The sequence below is a fragment of the Ranitomeya variabilis genome, chromosome 3 (assembly GCF_051348905.1).
Source record: "Ranitomeya variabilis isolate aRanVar5 chromosome 3, aRanVar5.hap1, whole genome shotgun sequence".
In the NCBI taxonomy this organism is placed as follows: Eukaryota; Metazoa; Chordata; class Amphibia; order Anura; family Dendrobatidae; genus Ranitomeya; species Ranitomeya variabilis.
Genome location: NC_135234.1, coordinates 76362907 through 76386695, shown reverse-complemented (window position 1 = coordinate 76386695; position 23789 = coordinate 76362907). Strand labels below are relative to the sequence as shown.

The window sequence follows — 23789 nt, the reverse complement described above, 5'->3', positions numbered from 1 at the left end:
GAAGACACCACGCCCTTTTGACCAGACCAGCCTGATTGACAGGCGAAAACGGCTACTTTGGTAACGTATTTTGGCAGCATAGGTGGGGAATCGGGGTCCACAAAATACACTGTTGTAATGCACAGCTCAGGCCCTATTAAACAGTATTTTTATCTCATACTGAAAAAACGGGGTGACCGGTTCCCTTTAATGACCGGGCCGTTTTTTGCAATTCTGACCAGTGTCCCTTTATGAGGTAATAACTCAAGAACGCTTCAATGGATCCTAGCGATTCTGAGTTTGTTTTTTCGTGACATATTGTGCTTCATGTTAGTAGTAAATTTAGGTCAATAATTTTTGCGTTTATTTGTGAAAAAAATGGAAATTTGGCGAAAATTTTGAAAATTTCGCAATTTTCAAATTTTGAATTTTTATTCTGTTAAACCAGAGAGTTATGTGACACAAAATAGTTAATAAATAACATTTCCCACATGTCTACTTTACATCAGCACAATTTTGGAAACAAAATTTTTTTTTTGCTAGGAAGATATAAGGGTTCAAATTTGACCAGCGATTTCTAAATTTTACAACAAAATTTACAAAACCATTTTTTTTAGGGACCACCTCACATCTAAAGTCAGTTTGAGGGGTTATATCACTGAAAATAACCAAAAGTGACACCATTCTAAAAACTGCACCCCTCAAGGTACTCAAAACCACATTCAAGAAGTTTATTAACCCTTCAGGTGCTTCACAGCAGCAGAAGCAACATGGAAGGAAAAAATGAACATTTAACTTTTTAGTCACAAAAATGATCTTTTAGCAACAATTTTTTTTATTTTCCCAAGGGTAAAAGGAGAAAGTGGACCCCGAAAGTTGTTGTCCAATTTGTCCTGAGTACACGGATACCCCATATGTGGGGGTAAACCACTGTTTGGGCGCACGGCAGGGCTCGGTAGGGAGGGAGCACCATTTGACTTCTTGAACGCGAAATTGGCTGGAATCATTGGTGGCGCCATGTCGCGTTTGGGACCCCCTGATGTGCCTAAACAGTGGAAACCTCTCAAACTCTAACTCAAACACTAACCCCAACACACCCCTAACCGTAATCCCAACCCTAACCACAACTCTGTTTGGGCGCACGATAGGGCTCGGAAGGGAAGGAGTGCCATTTGACTTTTTGAATTAAAAATTGGCTCCAATCTTTAGCGGATACCATGTCGCGTTTGGAGAGCCCCTGTGTGCTTAAACATTGGAGCTGCCCCACAAGTGACCCCATTTTGGAAACTAGACCCACTAAGGAACTTATCTAGCTGCATAGTGAGCACTTTGAACCCCTAGGTGCTTTACAAATTGATCCGTAAAAATGAAAAAGTACTTTTTTTTACAATTTCTTTTAGCCTCAATTTTTTTCATTTTCACATGGGCTACAGGATAAAATGGATCATAAAATTTGTTGGGCAATTTCTCCTGAGTACACCTATACCTCATGTGGGGGTAAACCACTGTTTGGGGGCACAGCAGGGCTCGGAAGGGAAGGAGCGCCATTTGACTTTTTGAATGAATAATTAGCTCCAATCGTTAGCGGACACCATGTCGCGTTTGGAGAGCTCCTGTGTGCCTAAACATTGGAGCTCCCCCACAAGTGACCCCATTTGGAAACTAGACCCCCCATGGAACTTATCTAGATGAGTGGTGAGCACTTTGAACCCCTAAGTGCTTCACAGAAGTTTATAACGTAGAGCCGTGAAAATAAAAAATCTTTATTTTTCCCTCAAAAATGATTTTTTAGTCCGCTATTTTTTATTTTCACAAGGGTAACAGGAGAAATTGGACCCCAAAAGTTGTTGTCCAATTTGTCCTGAGTACTCTGATGCTCCATATGTGGGGGTAAACCACTGTTTGGGCGCATGGCAGAGCACAGAAGGGAGGGAGCACCATTTGACTTTTTGAACGCGAAATTGGCTGGAATCAATGGTGGCGCCATGTCGCGTTTGGGACCCCTAATGTGCCTAAACAGTGGAAACCCCTCAATTCTAACTCAAACACTAACCCCAACACACCCCTAACCCCAACCCTAACCACAACTCTAACCCCAACACACCACTAGCCCTAATCCCAACCCTAACCATAACCCTAACCACAACTCTAACCCCCAACACACCCCTAGCCCTAATCCCATCCCTTACCATAACCCTAACCACAAGCCTAACCCTAACCCCAACACACCGCTAACCCTAATCTTATCCCTAATCATAACCCTAACCACAAGCCTAACCCCAACACACCGCTAACCCTAATCTTATCCCTAACCATAACCCTAGCCCCAACACACCGCTAACCCTAATCTTATCCCTAACCATAACCCTAACCACAAGCCTAACCCTAACCCCAACACACCGCTAACCCTAATCTTATCCCTAATTCCAACCCCAACCCTAATCCCAACCATAACTCTAATTCCAACCCTAACCCTTAGGCTATGTGCCCACATTGCGGATTCGTGTGCGGATTTTTCTGCACCGTTTTTGAAAAATACCTGCGGATTTATTGCGGATTTCCTGCTTTTTTTTTGTACAGACTTCACATGCGGTTTTACACCTGAGGATTTCTATTGAGGCGCAGGTGTAAAACACTGCGGATCCTCATAAAGAATTTTGCTGTGGAATATACAACTCAGCGTTTCCGCACGGTATTTTCCGCACCATGAGCACAGCAGATTTGTTTTTCTATAGGTTTACATGGTACTGTACACCGCACGGAAAACTGCTGCGAATCCGCAGCTAAATCCGCACTGTGTGCACATACCCTAATTCCAACCCCAATTCTAACCCTGACCCTAGTTCTAACCCTGACCCTAGTTCTAACCCTGACCCTAGTTCTAACCCTGACCCTAGTTCTAACCCTGACCCTAGTTCTAACCCTGACCCTAGTTCTAACCCTGACCCTAGTTCTAACCCTGACCCTAGTTCTAACCCTGACCCTAGTTCTAACCCTGACCCTAGTTCTAACCCTGACCCTAGTTCTAACCCTGACCCTAGTTCTAACCCTGACCCTAGTTCTAACCCTGACCCTCACCCTAACCCTAGTGGAGAAATAAAAATAAATATAATTTCTTTATTTTATGATGTTCCCTACCTATGGGGGTGATAAGGGGGAGGGGGCTATTTACTATTTTTTTTATTTTGATCACTGTGATAGGATGTATCACAGTGATCAAAATGAATGAACGAATCTGCCGGGCGGCAGATTCGGCGAGCGCACTGCGCATGCGCCTGCCATTTTGAAAGATGGCAGCGCCCATCCTGGAAGCTGGACGGACAGTGGGAGGAACCCCAGGACTCGGTAAGTATAGGGGGGTTGGATCGGACAGCGGGGGTGCCGGACAGGACGGGGGGGGGGGGGGGGGGGGCGGAGAGGAGAGGAAGGCAGCGGGGAGAGAACGGAGGGGTAGGAAAGACTGATGGCGACAGATCGCCGCTGTCAGTGTGTGTGGTGGTGGGGGGGGGGGGACAGATCGGGGTCTCCAGCCATGGCTGATGCTATTGCAGCATCGGCCATAGTTGGTTTGTAATATTTCATCAATTTTCATTGCTGAAATATTACGATTGCTCTGATTGGCTGTTTCACTTTCAACAGCCAATCAGAGCGATCGTAGCCACGGGGGGGGGGGGGGTGAAGCCACCCCCCCTGGGCTGAAGCACCACTCCCCCTGTTCCTGTAAGTCAGGTGAAATTGGAGTTAACCCTTTCACCCGGCCTGCAGGGACGCGATCATTCTGTGACACAGCATATGCATCACAGGTCGGATTGGCACCGACTTTCATGACGCATACGCTGTGTCACAGGTCGGGAAGGGGTTAAAGTCCATGAAATGACAAATAATTCTAGAATGTTTAAAAATGGTACAGTTACTCGCCTTCCCAATCATCTGCTACCCCTCTTCCAACACTTCCAGGGCCCGTAGGGTCTCTCTACTTCTTACCCTTCTTCCAACACTTCCAGGGCCCGTAGGGTCTCTCTACTTCTTACCCTTCTTCCAACACTTCCAGGGCCCGTAGGGTCTCTCTACTTCTTACCCTTCTTCCAACACTTCCAGGGCCCGTAGGGTCTCTATACTTATACCTCATTATATTATTTTAGATCCTTCTGGGTGGTTTATTAAAAAAAAATGAAGGTTTTTCACCCCTGTTTTTTTTTTTTTAAGTGAAGAGCATCTCTTAATATGTGAACATGAACTGTCTGTGTAATAGATGAACAACCAATGAGTTTATGGGCATTTTGTAATGCTTTTTAGCAGAGGCTTCCTGCATTGGTAAAAGCTAATTGTGACGGCCTCTATGCTGGAAGACTTCAGACAAACAAGCAGTCAGTGAAGTGGGAGGCTGCAGCAATAGAGCTGGAGTGACCAAGGTTTCAGCCTCAGTTACATAGCAATTAAAATGCTGATTTCTCAGTAACGGAGGATCAGACTGGCCATGTAAGGGTATTTTAAAGAAGGTGGGTAAATTGAAGACAAGGTTAAAAAGTTGGATATATAATATCCGTATTCGCGCTAATAAAAACCCCAAGAAAAAAAGGACATAAAATGCTCACTATTGAATGTAGCCAATAATAAAGCCAATAATAAATAACTCCATTGCTGTAAATAAAAAATAATAGCACAATATGAAGATCACTCTCAACTTGTAAGTGATAGTAAATGTCTTACCCTGCACCAATATTCAGGATAGTGTATGGGGTGCCTGGTTGCAGACTGTGATCCTCACATTGGATGAGATGCTGGGTTGCAGGCTGTATTAGTCCGGCGTCGGCTCACAACGTTGTGTTGAAGAAAAAAAATCGCTGATTCTGCTCGCGTACGGCGGTTGCCTCGGCCGATGGCAGCTCACCGTTACGCCCAGCTTTCGCTTGCGATGGTTGGTGCTCGTGCATGCAGGTGAGTGTCCTTCGAAGTGCGCGGTGTGAAAGACAGCGTTACGAAAGGACCTGTGTGCGCGAGTAACGTGACCACCCACGTGAATGGAAGATGCACTACGGATGGCGGTAGGGACCAAAGAAGATCGACGCGTTTCGGAGACGTCTGTCTCCTTCCTCAGGAATGGGCCCTACCCCATAGTCACTGCCCTTATAACCGCCATCCGTCCATTCAAATTACTGAAATCCAAAAAGCTCCACCCCACTATTTAGTCCATTGGGAACAACAGTGTTTAGGGTGAAGATCCATCTCGTCTCTGCTCTTGACATGGCTTTGATGAAATTGCCACCCCTCCAATGTGGAGATATTTTCTCGATACCTGTAACCTCTGTACCCGACATGGATCCATTATGCTGTTCCAAAAAATGCTTAGAAAGAGGGTGCCCCATAAATTTCTTCTTAATGTTCTGAATATGCTCGCTGATCCTTATTTTAAGCGGTCTTTTTGTACGACCTATATATACCTTATTGCAGGAACATCTAATAGCATATATAACCCCTTTAGTTGAGCAAGTAATGAAATCCTTTATAATAAATTCAGTCTTGTCTTTACAGAACTTGCTTTGCTTTCTAGTTTGTACCTGTTTACACATGGTACATGTTTGACATGGAAAAAAGCCTTTTAACAACTCCCGAGATAATGTGGTTTGTTTCAAGTCAGATTTATTTTGTATAGTAGGAGCTATAAGATTACCTAAATTCCGGCATTTTTTATATATAAAGCGAGGCTGATTTGATAATGTGTCCCCCAAGATCTTATCGTTTTTTAAAACGTGCCAATGTTTTTTCACTATTTTTCTCAAAATATATAATATATTAATATAATATATATAATATATAAATATGTGAAAATGCCGGAATTTAGGTAATCTTATAGCTCCTACTATACAAAATAAATCTGACTTGAAACAAACCACATTATCTCGGGAGTTGTTAAAAGGCTTTTTTCCATGTCAAACATGTACCATGTGTAAACAGGTACAAACTAGAAAGCAAAGCAAGTTCTGTAAAGACAAGACTGAATTTATTATAAAGGATTTCATTACTTGCTCAACTAAAGGGGTTATATATGCTATTAGATGTTCCTGCAATAAGGTATATATAGGTCGTACAAAAAGACCGCTTAAAATAAGGATCAGCGAGCATATTCAGAACATTAAGAAGAAATTTATGGGGCACCCTCTTTCTAAGCATTTTTTGGAACAGCATAATGGATCCATGTCGGGTACAGAGGTTACAGGTATCGAGAAAATATCTCCACATTGGAGGGGTGGCAATTTCATCAAAGCCATGTCAAGAGACGAGATGGATCTTCACCCTAAACACTGTTGTTCCCAATGGACTAAATAGTGGGGTGGAGCTTTTTGGATTTCAGTAATTTGAATGGACGGATGGCGGTTATAAGGGCAGTGACTATGGGGTAGGGCCCATTCCTGAGGAAGGAGACAGACGTCTCCGAAACGCGTCGATCTTCTTTGGTCCCTACCGCCATCCGTAGTGCATCTTCCATTCACGTGGGTGGTCACGTTACTCGCGCACACAGGTCCTTTCGTAACGCTGTCTTTCACACCGCGCACTTCGAAGGACACTCACCTGCATGCACGAGCACCAACCATCGCAAGCGAAAGCTGGGCGTAACGGTGAGCTGCCATCGGCCGAGGCAACCGCCGTACGCGAGCAGAATCAGCGATTTTTTTTTTCTTCAACACAACGTTGTGAGCCGACGCCGGACTAATACAGCCTGCAACCCAGCATCTCATCCAATGTGAGGATCACAGTCTGCAACCAGGCACCCCATACACTATCCTGAATATTGGTGCAGGGTAAGACATTTACTATCACTTACAAGTTGGGAGTGATCTTCATATTGTGCTATTATTTTTTATTTACAGCAATGGAGTTATTTATTATTGGCTTTATTATTGGCTACATTCAATAGTGAGCATTTTATGTCCTTTTTTTCTTGGGGTTTTTATTAGCGCGAATACGGATATTATATATCCAACTTTTTAACCTATTTATTACGCATACAATCATTGGTGGAGATTGTTTTATTCGCAGCAGGAATGAGAACCCTGTAATACGTAGCGCCACTCAATTTATTGATTAAATTGAAGACAACCCTTGTATGTATAGAAGCTGGTGTGACCTCTCTAACCTGCGGCAATCATTTGTGATCTTTGGGAGACATGGTAAATTTCCATACATTTCCCTGCATGTGGTATTATATCTCCACCAGTAAAATGACTTGCACATCATGTAATGCATACATTAGCTGAATCACCTGAAGCAAGACGTGCTTTTTTGGGGAGCAGCATACTGATCTTGCTCATGGTGTAGGGGTCCCAATAAGGCACAGTCCTCAATGAGGTCCATATAGTCAAGGGAGGGATATGGAAATTAGTTTTCCTAGTGGATCTTTGCCTTCAAAATGTAGATGCATTAAAAGGCTCCAGCAGTCTATGGAGAGCCGAGAGCCTTTCTCAGATGTGCTGTAATCTCGGGTACTGGCTGTGCAGACAATATCGTCCCGACATTTGTGGGGCTTGTGATACGGCTCAAAAACAGAAATCGTGTAGAATAATTTAAGTGTGATCTTATTCATTCTGCATGTGCATCTGTGAGGCTGCAGCGGTCTCTGCACGTATCCCCCCTTATCACACCTTACTGCACATCCCAGACAGTGTTGTATCTAGGCTAACACCGCTCTTCTGTTACAGGTATAGAGCGCGACGCTGTTCACACCTTCACCAAATACATTTCTCCGGATGCTGCTAAACCTATACCCATCAGCGAGGAAATCAGGAGTGACATAGTAGGTGAGTGAGCAAGCCTAAGGATTATTATTTATTTATTTTTAATCAAGATAATTTAGAAATCCAAAAATAAAAATATTTTTGCTGTGATCAAAAGTTTCTCAATCTCAGTGAATTTTCCACATGGAGCCACTGTTAGTGTATGAAAGGCAATTTCCTAATGTTTAAGAACTTATCTGTAATTAAAAAAACCAAACAAACAAAAAAAACAAAAAAAAAAAACCGCTGGATATGCTATAATAAAAAAACAATACCGCATTCCTCACCTGATCAGTCCCTCAGCGGTATCCACTACTTGATTTTCCTGTCGAAAAGAGAGAAATCCACGTGATGCTCCCGCCAAATCCCTGCTGGCAAATACACTCACCGGCCACTTTATTAGGTACACCATGCTAGTAACGGGTTGGACCCCCTTTTGCCTTCAGAACTGCCTCAATTCTTCGTGGCATAGATTCAACAAGGTGCTGGAAGCATTCCTCAGAGATTTTGGTCCATATTGACATGATGGCATCACACAGTTGCCGCAGATTTGTCGGCTGCACATCCCAAAGATGCTCCATACAAGGCAGGATGGATCCATGCTTTCATGTTGTTTACGCCAAATTCTGACCCTACCATCCGAATGTCGCAGCAGAAATCGAGACTCATCAGACCAAGCAACGTTTTTCCAATCTTCTACTGTCCAATTTCGATGAGCTTGTACAAATTGTAGCCTCAGTTTCCTGTTCTTAGCTGAAAGGAGTGGTACCCGGTGTGGTCTTCTGCTGCTGTAGCCCATCTGCCTCAAAGTTCGACGCACTGTGCGTTCAGAGATGCTCTTAGGCCTACCTTGGTTGTAACGGGTGGCGATTTGAGTCACTGTTGCCTTTCTATCAGCTCGAACCAGTCTGCCCATTCTCCTCTGACCTCTGGCATCAACAAGGCATTTCCGCCCACAGAACTGCCGCTCACTGGATTTTTTTTCTTTTTCGGACCATTCTCTGTAAACCCTAGAGATGGTTGTGCGTGAAAATCCCAGTAGATCAGCAGTTTCTGAAATACTCAGACCAGCCCTTCTGGCACCAACAACCATGCCACGTTCAAAGGCACTCAAATCACCTTTCTTCCCCATACTGATGCTCGGTTGAACTGCAGGAGATTGTCTTGACCATGTCTACATGCCTAAATGCACTGAGTTGCCGCCATGTGATTGGCTGATTAGAAATTAAGTGTTAACAAGAAGTTGGACAGGTGTACCTAATAAAGTGGCCAGTGAGTGTATATCTGGCTAGTAATTGGCTTCAGCGGTCATGTGGATGGATCTCCATAGAAAACTCAGAAAAAGCTGGTGGAGAAATTGGGAGGGATCTTGGTAATTTTTTACTTCTTGCTAGCTAATTAGTAGGTTAAGAATCTGGTAAGCTACAGTGGTGTCGCCAATACAGCATACCGGGCTGTGTGGAGGCTCAGGATCTTACCGTATTTATTTTTGAAGGGGACAGTCTGTCATAAAAGTACCATTAGTCTGTATCGCTGCTAAAAGCAATGTAATGATGCACGTCAATAAACCGAATGGCAACAAGCTGACCACCTTCATTGTGTTTTCTGATTCAGACCCCTCAGACAGACATTTGTTTTTTCTTTTGGCTTAACAAAATGAAGAGGGTCCCATATCTGGAATTTCTTTTGATAGTGGCCATATATTAGGCCAGGCTGTATACAGACCACAATTCCCGCACTGATCCTGGGTTTCCCATCCCAGACTTACAGCCTGATAGGTGTCTATGAGGCTGTAAGTAGAACGGGAGGCCTGCGGTTAGTCCGGGAATTACGGGTTTTGTATAAGGACCATGATTTAGAGCTCAGTGACAAAGGATTATCTAGGGGGATATAAAACTGGACTGTCCCCTTGTGGTGGGCAGCATGGCTTCTGTACAGATCTGCGCTACCATTACCCAAAATATTAGAAAGTTAGTTTGAGCTGGGTGCGTTCTTGAGGAACGTTCTCCTTCTGCCTCTCCTTACTCCTCCGTAGTGATTGACAGCTGTCTGTGTGTATCAGCCTGGTAATCACTGCAGTGGGTGACCAATGCTATCTTCATGAATACACCATGTTCAGAATCTATGGGTTTATAGCACGTTTGTTCTTCTTTCCTTTTAAGCTAGACTGAGCGCACTCTCTCCCATCGGGTAGCATTGTCTGATGGCTGTCTATATTTTATTATTTGCAGCAAAGATCTGTGGCGAGGACGGACAAGTGGACCCCAACTGCTTTGTTACTGCACAGTCCATAGTATTTAATGCCATGGAGCAAGAGTAAGTTATCAACATTTGTTTAAGACTATTAAATATTCCGAGCCGAAAGTATACTTGGCTCTCAGGAGAAATTCGTTAAATATTCCCACACACTGGTTGGTTTTGTCTTCAGCTCTTGCATAAATGCCTGGTATCGGGAGGTACATTTTTCAAGTAGACTAAGCCATTAATCCTTTTAAATGACATTTATTGTCGCCACCTTTTCCTGAGATGGGTCATAAATACTAGTTTGGTGAGGGGTCTCGCGACCCCACTGATCAGCTGCAGTAAGTCCTGGCATCAGCCGGTTTTAAAGACTGACATTACGCCGATGTGCAATGCCGGTGGTCTCATACATGCCGATCAGACTGCTTGTGTCAGGAGACGGACATCACAGACCATACTTGGGCCGAGATACACGAGTATGTGAAACCGGCATTACCCATATTGGTAGGCTAAAACGTTTTCAGTGTCTCTTCATGGGTTCTGTTTTAATCATCTAAATTAAACAGATCCGTTTTCTAAAAGATTCTACCAGATCCCCTTATGGTGGGTCTTATAGGACTCCTTATAGACTAGAATCATAAATGCAGTTTCTGTTCTAGTGTTGTAGACCATTTTTGAGCCAAAAGTGGATATAATAGTGATGGTAAATATATAATCCAGGAAGACACGTGTAGCAGAGCTGGATGAGAATAGTCCGCACATGGACTGTAAGTGTCCCTGTTATTGTAATGTGGTTACCTGGCTGCGTCCCCGGCTCCTCTTGAGTAGCCGGCCTGGCACGACGTCATTGCCACACTGTGACTCCTATGAGCCGTGGATGCCATCCGGTAAGAGGTGGCTCTCTCCCAGCGACCAGAGTCATGGCTGATGGACCGGATCTAGCGGTTGCATTATCGGAGGTAGAACATGTTGCTATGTTAATAGCATTATGGGCTGAGCCAGATGACTAACCCAGCTATATAAATGATAGAAGTAACACTTTTTTTTTTCCTCGTTTTACAGGCACTTTTCAGAATTTTTGCGAAGTCAGCATTTCTGTAAATACCAGATTGAGGTGCTGACCAGTGGCACGGTGTACCTGTCTGATATCTTATTCTGCGAGTCGGCGCTCTTTTATTTCTCCGAGGTGAGTGCTCTACTATGGAGGGTTATTACATCCTGTGTAGTCACCCATTACGCGTGGACGGCTTGTGCTCTCACTGCCGCTCCTCTCACTTTCCCGTATACTCTGCTCATTACTATTACACTGCTCTTCTCTTTTCTCTTATTACACAAGCTTGTCTAGAACAGGAAGCCGAGATATTGCTCCTTACAGCAAATAAGACAGCTATTGCTGCAAAGACATCACGATAATGGTAGTGATCTGTGGCTATGTTAATTTTTCTCTGCCTGTTCTGCCTGATTACGACCCCTGGGGTGTTTGGTTAATAGACAGTGGTAATTGGTCTTGACTCCTCCTTGAGAGTAGTGGCTACAGCCGGGTACTGCCGTACCACTCGCTTTATTACAAAAGGCAGTACACGGCTCTCGGCTGCGGCACATCCTGCCAACACCAGCACCGAGAACAGCTGATCGGTGGCTGTTCAGGTTGTCGCACCAGACCCATCTGACATTAACTTATCCTAAGGACAGGCCATTAATATAAAGTACTGGAAAACCCCTTTAAGAACTCTACTTGGTTTCATTTGAGAGGATCTTTCATTTGCAGCTTTTCTGGATAATCATCGTCCCAGGCCATGTGATGGTGCACACAGGTAGTTACCGACTCTGACAACTTTTTTCACCCCAGGAAGTAAACAGGGAGTGTTCCTATTGACTGACTGCAAGCAGAGATCTCAACATTTGTATAATATTTATTATACAAAGTAATATATATAATAATTATAATAATACTAATATTTCTTATTATTCTTGTTTATATTTTTGTTCACGCTGTAGTACTCCGTTATTGCTATCTGTTGATTATCCTAAAGGCCTGCATACACATTAGATACTGGTCGGCCGACAGCTTTCTCTTCCCACTCCCGAACACTGGACCGCTCGGCCGAGCATAGCCTTGTTTTCTATGAGCGAGACACTGACGCTCCTGGTGGTGGCTTATTTCTTTGCTGAATAAACGTCTGAAATGCCAAAGGCTGATTCCTCCCTCTGCGCCCCCCAACATCGCCTGGTATGGGAGAGACGAGAGCCTCCCATACACATTAGGGTATGTGCACACGATGCAGATTTGGTGCAGATCTGCAGCAGATTTTTCTGCAGCAGAAACGCTGCAGAACTGCACTGTGATTTACAGTACAATGTAAATCAATGTGAAAAAAAAGCTGTGCACATGGTGCAGAAAAATCTTTTTGTGCAGTTCTGCATCGTTTCTGCACCCGTCCATTATAGAAATAAAATCTGCACAAAAAAACTCACTAAAAATGCATAAAAAACGCAGCTGCGGATTCTGCCAGGAGATGCAGAGTTTGTGCAGATAATTCTGCACCGCATTTCCTAAGTGTGCACATAGCCTTAGACTGTTGGCTGATTCCACTTATACTTAAGTACCGTATATTTCACCACCTTTAACCGGTATATGGGAACCTTAGGAGTCACTGCCATTATCAATGTTAAGGCTATTTCCAAGTTGAAACTGGGATAGGGGATGGCTTCCTGATTGCTGGGGGTCTGACCTCTGGGAACCCCATCAATCCTGAGAGCCGGGGCTCTGAAAAGCCATGTGTGAATGGAGTGTCGATTAATCATTCATTCTTAAAGGGCCACTGTCACCCCCTCCAGCCGTTATAAACTAAAAGAGCCACCTTGTGCAGCAGTAATGCTGCAGTCTAACAAGGTGGCTCTTTTAGTTTTTGATTCATTTATTCCCTCAATAAAGCGTTTTAAAATTTGCCCTAAAAACCTGTCTGTAGACCTGGAGGCGGTCCGAAGCCTCCTCTGTGAATCTCCCAACTGCCGTCACTCTTCTCTTCAGGGGCGATGGTCGCCGCCCCCTTCGCACTGTTTCTTCTTAAATCCGGCGCTTGCGCTGTGCGTGCCTGCCTGGGGCAGGCGCAGTCTTCATTGTCCGTCATAGGTCAGATGCAGGGTGCCTGACTGCGCCTGTGCGGGCAGTGCGCCCACCCTGTTGCTGAATCCCCGCCCCGCACTGTTATTCATTATGCACAGTGCGGGGCTGGGGTTCCTGGGCATGCGCACTGCGCTGTTCAGACGCTCCCCCGGTCCCCCGCCTTCCAGCGTTGCCGTAATATACAGGTTTCCTTGCCAGCGTTTGGAATGAAGCAGCCGCAAATAACAACGCTGGAAGGCGGGGGAGCTGGGGGAGCGTCTGAGCTGGGGGAGCGTCTGAACAGCGCAGTGCGCATGCCCAGGAACCCCAGCCCCGCACTGTGCATAATGAATAACACAGTGCAGGGCGGGAATTCAGCAACAGGGTGGGCGCACTGCCCGCACAGGCGCAGTCAGGCACCCTGCATCTGACCTATGACGGACAATGAAGACTGCGCCTGCCCCAGGCAGGCACGCACAGCGCAGGCGCCGGATTTAAGAAGAAACAGCGCGAAGGGGGCGGCGACCACATCCCCAGAAGAGAAGAGTGACAGCCGTTGGGAGATTCATAGAGGAGGCTTCGGACCGCCTCCAGGTCTACAGACAGGTTTTTAGGGCAAATTTTAAACCGCTTTATTGAGGGAATAAATGAATCAAAAACTAAAAGAGCCACCTTGTTAGACTGCAGCATTACTGCTGCACAAGGTGGCTCTTTTAGTTTATAACGGCTGGAGGGGGTGACAGTGGTCCTTTAAAAGGACCCTCGGAGAAGGCTGAGTGCAGTGCAACTCTCGTCTGGTCTTAAGAGACAGCCACGTGCAGCTCTCGACAGGTCTTAAAGGGACCCCGGAGATAGCCGAGTGCAGCTCTAGACAGGTCTTAAAGGGACCCCCGGAGATAGCCGAGTGCAGAACTCAACAGGTCTTAAATGGACCCCCGGAGATAGCCGAGCGCAGCTCTCCGTCGGTCTTAAATGGACCAATATTAACCCCTTTCTGACATATGACGTACTATCCCGTCGAGGTGGGGTGGGCCCGTATGACCACCGACGGGATAGTACGTCATACGCGATCGGCCGCGCTCACGGTGGGGAGCGTGGCCGATTGCGGCCGGGTGTCAGCTGCATATCACAGCTGACATCTGGCACTATGTGCCAGGAGCGGTCACGGACCGCCCCCGGCACATTAACCGCCGGTGTGCCGGCGGTATAGGGATGCATCGCACAGGGAGGGGGGTCCCTGCGGGCTTCCCTGAGACCCCCGGAGCAACGCGATGTGATCGCGTTGCTCCGAGGGTCTTCTACCTCCTTCCTCGCTGCAGGTCCCGGATCCAAGATGGCCGCGGCATCCGGGTCCTGCAGGGAGGGAGGTGGCTTACCGAGTGCCTGCTCAGAGCAGGCGCTGGTAAGCCTGCAGTGCTCTAAGTAAGATCGCTGATCTGACAGAGTGCTGTGCAAACTGTCAGATCACCGATCTGTGATGTCCCCCCCTGGGACAAAGTAAAAAAGTAAAAAAAAAAAAAATGTTCCACATGTCTAAAAAAAAAAAATAAAAAAAAAAATCCTAAATAAAGGAAAAAAAAATATTATTCCCATAAATACATTTCTTTATCTAAATAAAAAAACCAAAACAATAAAAGTACACCTATTTAGTATCGCCGCGTCCGTAACGACCGCACCTATAAAACTGTCCTACTAGTTAACCCCTTCAGTAAACACCGTAAGGAAAAAAAAAGAGCCAAAAAAACAACGCTTTATTACCATACCGCCGAACAAAAAGTGGAATAACACGCGATCAAAAAGACGGATATAAATAACCATGGTACCGCTGAAAACGTCATCTTGTCCCGCAAAAAACGAGCCGCCATACAGCGTCATCAAAGAAAAAATAAAAAAGTTATAGTCCTGAGAATAAAGCGATACCAAAATAATTATTTTTTCTATAAAATAGTTTTTATCGTATAAAAGCGCCAAAACATAAAAAAATGATATAAATGAGGTATCGCTGTAATCGTACTGACCCAAAGAATAAAACTGCTTTATCAATTTTACCAAACGCGGAACGGTATAAACGCCTCCCCCAAAAGAAATTCATGAATAGCTGGTTTTTGGTCATTCTGCCTCACAAAAATGGGAATAAAAAGTGATCAAAAACTGTCACGTGTCCGAAAATGTTACCAATAAAAACGTCAACTCGTCCTGCAACAAAACAAGACCTCACATGACTCTGTGGACCAAAATATGGAAAAATTATAGCTCTCAAAATGTGGAGACGCTAAAACTTTTTTGCTATAAAAAGCGTCTTTTAGTATGTGACAGCTGCCAATCATAAAAATCTGATATAAAAAACGCTATAAAAGTAAATCAAACCCCCCCTTCATCACCCCCTTAGTTAGGGAAGAATAATTAAATATAAAAAAATGTATTTATTTCCATTTTCCCATTAGGGCTAGGGTTAGGGTTAGGGCTAGGGTTGGAGGTAAGGTTAGGGTTGGGGCTAAAGTTAGGGTTTGGATTACATTTACGTTTGGGATTAGGGTTGGGATTAGAATTATGGGTGTGTCAGGGCTAGGGGTGTGGTTAGGGTTACCGTTGGGATTAGGGTTAGGGGTGTGTTTGGATTAGGGTTTCAGGTAGAATTGGGGGGGTTTCCACTGTTCAGGCACATCAGGGGCTCTCCAAACGCGACATGGCGTCCGATCTCAATTCCAGCCAATTCTGCGTTGAAAAAGTAAAACAGTGCTCCTTCCCTTCCGAGGTCTCCCGTGCGCCCAAACAGGGGTTTACACCAACATATGGGGTATCAGCGTACTCGGGACAAATTGGACAACAACTTTTGGGGTCTAAGTTCTTTTGTTATCCTTGGGAAAATAAAAATTTGGGGGGCTAAAAATCATTTTTCTGGGAAAATTTTTTTTTTTTATTTTCACGGCTCTGCGCTGTAAACTGTAGTGAAACACTTGGGGGATCAAAGTTCTCACAACACATCTAGATAAGTTCCTTGGGAGGTCTAGTTTCCAATATGGGGTCACTTGTGGGGGGTTTGTATGGTTTGGGTACATCAGGGGCTCTGCAAATGCAACGTGACGCCTGCAGACCAATCCATTTGTCTGCATTCCAAATGGCGCTCCTTCCATTCCAAGCTCTGTCATGCGCCCAAACAGTGGTTCCCCCCAACATATGGGGTATCAGCGTACTCAGGACAAATTGGACAACAACTTTTGGGGTCCAATTTATTCTGTTACCCTTGTAAAAATACAAAGCAGGGGGCTAAAAAATCATTTTTGTGAAGAAAAAAAAAAAAAAAAGAATTTTTATTTTCACGGCTCTGCGTTATAAACTGTAGTGAAACACTTGGGGGTTCAAAGCTTTCAAAACACATCTAGATAAGTTCCTTAGGGGGTCTACTTTCCAAAATGGTGTCACTTGTGGGGGGTTTAATGTTTAGGCACATCAGGGGCTCTCCAAACGCAACATGGCGTCCCATCTCAATTCCAGTCAATTTTGCATTGAAAAGTCAAATGGCGCTCCTTTCCTTCCGAGCTCTGCCATGCGCACAAACAGTGGTTTACCCCCACATATGGGGTATCAGCGTACTCAGGACAAATTGTACAACAACTTTTGGGGTCCATTTTCTCCTGTTACCCTTGGTAAAATAAAACAAATTGGAGCTGAAATAAATTTTGTGTGAAAAAAAGTTAAATGTTCATTTTTATTTAAACATTCCAAAAATTCCTGTGAAACACCTGAAGGGTTAATAAACTTCTTGAATGTGGTTTTGAGCACCTTGAGGGGTGCAGTTTTTAGAATGGTGTCACACTTGGGTATTTTCTATCATATAGACCCCTCAAAATGACTTCAAATGAGATGTGGTCCCTAAAAAAAATGGTGTTGTAAAAATGAGAAATTTCTGGTCAACTTTTAACCCTTATAACTCCCTAACAAAAAAAAAATTTTGGTTCCAAAATTGTACTGATGTAAAGTAGACATGTGGGAAATGTTACTTATTAAGTTTTTTGCGTGACATATGTCTGTGATTTAAGGGCATAAAAATTGAAAGTTGGAAAATTGCGAAATTTTCAAAATTTTCGCCAGATTCCCGTTTTTTTCACAAATAAACGCAAGTTATATCGAATAAATTTTACCACTATCATGAAGTACAATATGTCACGAGAAAACATTGTCAGAATCGCCAAGACCTGTTGACGCGTTCCAGAGTTATAACCTCATAAAGGGACAGTGGTCAGAATTGTAAAAATTGGCCCGGTCATTAACGTGCAAACCACCCTTGGGGGTTAAGGGGTTAATGAAAGAAGTGGCAGTGCGCATGATCGACTTCTGCTCCATTCTCATGGGGATCTTCAGTTTCCTGATTCTCAGGATACATGAGGTCCCAGCAGTTGGGCCTCCAGCGATTGGGAAGTTATTCTCTAACCCATGGATAGGGGATAACATCTAAAACTTGAAAATACACCCTCCATTGCTATATTCCAAATGGTTAAATAATAAAACTCCACAGTGTAAAGTTACAAATGCTAAAGCACAGATCACTTTCCTCTCCAGATCTTGTTCCACAGCATGTGGATGAAATTTCTTCTCTTACATCAAAATGTCTTTACTTGTATTATTTTTTTGATGAATATTTAAAAGTGTTTTTTTTTTATTTTAGTCATTTTTGCTATGTATATTTTATCTTACTGACTTTTATTATATAAAGTATTTTTTTTCTCTTCCTCTAGTACATGGAGAAGGAAGATGCCTTGAACATATTACAGTTCTGGTTGGCTGCTGATAACTTCCAGTCGCAACTTGCAGCCAAAAATGGACAGTATGATGGACAGGAGGCCCAGAACGACGCCATGATCCTTTATGATAAGTAAGAAGTGGATCTTTAATTATTGGAATAACTTTTTTTTTTTTAAATATATTTTTTCTGCAGATGATGTCAGTTATATGAAAACATCTGTTATATGGGTCTGATTCTGAAACATTTTTCAGGTTATTTCATTTTACTGTGTTTTGGTTGTTGTCGTAATTCCAAGGCCTGGGTTCCCAGTGACTTGTGACTGAGCACGGGATATAAGATCTCATTGCCGCGCTGTTAAAGTTGCTTCTAATTATAGTAAATGTGTTTGTACTGAAAGCCGGAAGCTTTGGGATTTTTTTTATGCCCTGACTGTTACTGTAAAGTGCAGATAGTGAGACAAGCAGGTTCAGAATCATCCGCTGTGATCTAGCAGCACAAAAGTCAAAAGGGGCTGCTTAAAATAGCATTCGCCAAAGGCTTATTCTCATCCGCAAGATCCTATCCCAGTATGTAGTAGCTGTAATAATAAAATTAGCAAATATCTCCAATTAGAAATGTAGCACAGTTTTTCTGATTAGCTATGTCTCTCTCCTCCTGTTCTGGCATTGCAGGACCTTAGGCATCCATGGTTACGACCACTGATAGTGACAGTTAGCTAGTTGCTAGTAGTCGTAACCATGGATACCTAAGGTCCTGATGTAGCGAATCAGAAGAACTATACTACATTTTAGGTATTTGCTAATATTACACCTACTACTTATTGGAGAAAGGTATACCCCTTTAAGATAAAGTTAAAGGAAAGCCATTAAGGTAAAAATGGCTTTAAATGACCTGGTGATTTCAGGGGTCATCAGATATAAGATTGGTGCCGGTCCGTCACTCCCACTGATCAGTCGTTATCACCTCTGGCAGTGGCCAGATGTAGAGAGCAGACTAATAAAGCTCTTTGCAGTTTGCTGCAGATCAGCTCCTGTTCTCCTAAATAATAGTTGATCTGCAGCCCCCGGCTATGGTCTATACACAGTGTAAGGAGCTGTGGTGCTCCGCGTCATACAGTATTTACCTTCGACCACTGCCGGAGGTGAAAGTGACTGATCGGTGAGGAGGTATTGGACCTGCAGCATCATAGGCCCGTTTCACATGTTCGTAAAATGTCTACTGTACTCATATCGAAAGACCCGGCCCTGACAAAACTGCTACATATATGTCTGAGGCATTTAGCTTGGATCCAGAGACCTGGTGGTCAAGACTGGTCTTTAGATCCAGGCATGGTCCCCCTTTTTTTTTTAATATAAACTGACCTATATATTGTCAGCCCTCAGGGAAGTCTTCTACTGTCTTCTGGTAGGACATATATCCAACCACTGCAGAGTAGTCAACCACGGCACTCAATGAATTAAGGACTTTGCCTTAAATTGCATAAAGTGTTTCGTTCACAAGTCTTACTGAGGGCCGTGCAGGAGTAAAATGGGCCGAATTCAAGAGGCGCCCTCCACTTAATGATTGTCACATTTCGTCTGTGCACCTCGCCAGAAATCTTACTCCAGTTGCAATTTTGATGGGTGGACATAGTCACACCCCGTCCTTCCTTAGCTCCTCACATTCTGGCAGGGTTGCCCAAAAGTCTCAAAATTTGCAACTTTTCAAAGTGTTTTATGTCCCTTTTCTGATATAAACACTTTGGTGATTCGGCAGCAAAGTATTTATTTGGGAGATGCGGTTAGGTCCATATTTACAGTGGGGACCAACGTTTCAGTCAATCCCGGACCTTGGTCACGGCCTGTGTCTCGGTGAAGGTTAGTTCATTCCTGCTGTTGTCCTGTGGACTTCTATTGATGATGTTTCCTAAGAATAGGTGACGAGGTAGTGGTAAACCCCTTTGGGTCTGACATACCTGACGTGCTTTGTGCTTTATTCCAATCATTTGGACAATAAACCACAACAGTCCATATTCTGTTTCTTCTTAGCAGAGTGTGTTTGTTGTTCTCTGAGCATCAATGATTTCACGTCGCGTGGTCGTGTGCTGAACACCTCTGTAGTATTGTATGGCTCACAGCAATATATCTTGCCTTTAGGTATTTTTCCTTACAAGCTACACACCCCTTAGGCTTTGATGACTCCGTGCGGCTGGAAATTGAATCCAACATTTGCCGGGAAGGAGGCCCTCTCCCAAACTGCTTCACCACTCCATTACGTCAGGCTTGGACCACCATGGAGAAGGTGATGTTATGGCACAAATGCACTTTTTTATGTTTTTGCAGACTGGAGCAGAACATCCACTTGTGTTGAGAAAAAAAAAATCTTGTAATGCTTTTACATTTCTGATCTTAACACCTTCACCCCTGGACCAATTTCAGTTTTTTCATTTGTTTTTCCCTCCCCTTCTTCCAACAGCCATAACTTTTTTATATTTTTGTTAATATAGCCGTTTGAGGGCTTGTTTTTTTGCGAGACGCATTGTACTTTTGAATGACACCATTGATTTTACCATATAGTGTGCTGGAAAACAGTAAAATTCCAAGTGCATTGATGTTTCTAATAAAAGTGCAATTCCACAAGTTTTTTTAATTTTTTTTTCAATTACCATATTCTCTATATACTATAACTGACCTGGCAATATGATTCCCCAGGTTAGTATGAGTACGCACATCTCAAACATGGATAGTTTACTTTTTATTAAGGTTGTGAAAAAAAAATCCAAATAGCTTTTACATTTGACACCATTTTCTGAGACCCATTTTTTGGGATTCAGGGCTTGGTGTGTCCTGAGCTGATGTTTTTAATGATACCATCTTGGCGTAGATATAATGGTCTAATTGCCTCTTATTGCATTTTATTGTAAGGTTGGAGCTGCCAAAAAACATAATTTTGGCATTTTGATTTTTCTTTCTCGTGAAGTCATTTACTGATGGGAGTAATTCCTTTTTTTTTTTTTTTTCTTTGATCGGACATCTCTGAACACAGCAATAACAATTTTTTTTTTTTTATTTTCAATGTGGGAAAATTGTGGGTTCATTTGAACTTTTATTTTTTTAATATTTTTATAAACTTTTTCTTTTACTTTTATTTAGGAGACTTGAAGCTGTGATCGTCTGATCAACTGTGCTCCACATAGCAGTGCTTCAGCTCTGCGATGTGTAGGAGAAATCACGATCTCCTATGAAGGCCAGCCACGAGCTGACGTTCACAGGAGCATCGTAATGACAGGCACAGGGGTCTTCCGTAGACCCCCGGCTGTCATGACAACCCATTGGCGCCCCGCGATCACATGACCTGGGGCCAGAATGACTTACTTCCCACTGGCGCATGTTAAATTCCGCTGCTACAGATTGACAATGGGATTTAACATGATAACAGCCGATCCACTCACTGCTATTAAAAGCTCATGGCAGCTGATTAAATCAGCGGTCATGTGTGGGGAAAGATTTGGTCTCCACATCGGAACACTCATCAAAGACAGGGACTCGACCTATGACATAAATATGTCGTGAAGGGGTTAATTCAATGTATAGTCTCAGGTTGGGAATCCCTCCTATATGTCTACAACTGACTGCTGACCGTCACTGAAGTGTTTATCAATTATATTTTCTTCTGATTAACTAAGATGATTGGATATTTGTATTTCAGGTATTCTTGCCTGGCTTCCTCTCGAGCAATCTGTATTACAAGTACTTGAATGACCTGATCCACTCAGTTAGAGGCGATGATTATAGTTGGACTGGAACAGGAAATCCCAGTCATGGAAACCAAGGCACTCCCAACCACGAGCCCTATGCCGGGGGATCGGACATCTCCACCAGTCAGGTACAGCTGCACTCTACATGTTTACACTTATTATGGCTGTTATCCTATACAGAAATAAAATCCTCACAGTAAGAGTATCTGCACATGTTTAATGTTTTCTGCAGATTCTTCTACTGGAAAAACGCTGCTTAAAATATAAGCGGTTTTGCATGGATAGTTACCGTATATACTAGAGTATAAGCCGACCCGAGTATAAAGGGCCACTGTCACCCCCCTCCAGCCGTTATAAACTAAAAGAGCCACCTTGTGCAGCAGTAATGCTGCACATGGCCCCATAAGATGCTCCATAGACACATTTGCCCCGTATAATGCTGCACAAATGCTGATTATGGCCCCATAAGATGTTCCATAGAGATATTTGCCACATATAATGCTGCACATGGCCCCATAAGATGCTCCATAGACACATTTGCCCCATATAATGCTGCACATGGCCCCATAAGATGCTCCATAGAGATATTTGCCCCATTTGCTGTTGCTGCGATTTAAATAAATAAATAAATAAATCACATACTCATCTCTCGTTGCTCAGGCCCCTGGCACTTGCTATAGTCACCTGTCCTCCGTTCCACCGCTGGGTGCCACTGTGTCTTCCCCGTCCTCCGCACTGATGTTCAGGCAGAGGGTGGTGCGCACACTAATTGCGTCATCGCGCCCTCTGACCTGAGCGTCACTGCAGAGGACACAGAAGACACAGCGGCGCCGACGGTGGAACGAGGAACAGGTGAATATCGCACCCTGCCCCCATCATACTCCCCTGCTCCCTGCACGTCCCTGGTTCTCCAGGTACCGGCAGCTTCTTCCAGCGTTGAGCGGTCACCGGTACCGCTCATTACAGTAATGAATATGCAGCTCCACCCCTATGGGAGTGGAGTGGGGTCCATATTCATTACTGTAATGAGCGGTACCATGTGACTGCTCAATACAGGAAGAAGCTGTCAGCGCCAGGAGAACCAGGGATGTGCAGGGACCGCGCCAGGAGCAGGTGAGTATGATTAGACAGCTGCTGCTCCCCCTCCCCTGCCGACCCCTGGGCATGACTCGAGGGGCAATTTCAGCCTAAAAAAATGGGCTGAAATTCTCGGCTTATACTCGAGTATATACGGTACTTGTGTTTTTTTTCCCCATTGATCTGATCTGCGAAAACACTGAAATGAGTGATGTGCTGCATATTTTATTTTGGGGAATAAAAAACACTTTGTAGGTAAAAATCAGCAGAATGTGTAATGAGATTTCAGAAATCTGCCTTGGTGCTTCGTTGCTTCCTCAGAGTATATGGCTGGTGTTAATTTTTATAGTTGGCAATTAGCAGCCACCTACTGAAGGAAGGGGAAGAGGCCAACCTTGTACTTCCTCTAAGTTCTCATATGAGGTGATGCTATAATGTGAGAAGAAGACCTTGACCAGGCAAGGGTTGTTTCAGTAGAAGCCAGGGCAATCTACATGTCCTACATTTTCTTGATCTCTCTTTAGTTCAGGCTCAAGTATATAAAACAATCTGGCTTTCCTCCGCTTAGACGAAGTAGCTGCTCAATGCGTATGCTTCTCTTATCGCGCCTCTTACCCAGCCAAGACAATAGTTTTAATAGAGCAGATCTGTATCTATACTATGCTGCCCTTTCATAAAGAAGTTACAGTCTGGTAATTATAATAGATATGTTTAAGGAGTCTTTCAGCACAAATTGACTGTTCAAACAAAGCACAAGAGCTTAGTGCATCGTTGGCGTGGCCAAAGGGTTCTGTGCACTTCCCAACTACTAGTTTCCTATCTATCTCTTCCTTTTGTCAGCTCTGGTGAAGCCAGACCTGTCAAAAATAGGAAGGACAGAGATAGATGGAAAGCAAGTAGGTGTGGGAGATGCACTGAACTTTTCTGCCACACCAATATATATTTAATATTGAGCAATATAAATGTTCAGTCAATTTTTGCAGACAGACACTTGTTGGGTATCACAAAGAGATTATTGTAAAAATGTGTTATAAAATAGATGACAGCTTACTAAATATCAGTAATGATTTAAAGGGATTCTGTCACCCCATTTTTCACCTATAAGCTAATCCCACCGCCATCAGGGGCTTATCT

The 23789-nt window shown here is 43.8% G+C and overlaps 1 protein-coding gene across 1 annotated transcript in view; it reads left to right on the top strand.

Annotated features, from left to right (window-relative positions):
• AKAP10 (A-kinase anchoring protein 10) overlaps nucleotides 1-23789 on the top strand; it is a 55208-nt gene that overhangs the window by 18699 nt on the left and 12720 nt on the right. The window contains exons 5-10 of the mRNA XM_077294207.1: nucleotides 7677-7775; nucleotides 9983-10067; nucleotides 11055-11178; nucleotides 17835-17971; nucleotides 19978-20122; nucleotides 21530-21706. Coding sequence (XP_077150322.1) covers nucleotides 7677-7775; nucleotides 9983-10067; nucleotides 11055-11178; nucleotides 17835-17971; nucleotides 19978-20122; nucleotides 21530-21706 — 767 coding nt within the window. The remainder of the gene's footprint in view (nucleotides 1-7676; nucleotides 7776-9982; nucleotides 10068-11054; nucleotides 11179-17834; nucleotides 17972-19977; nucleotides 20123-21529; nucleotides 21707-23789) is intronic.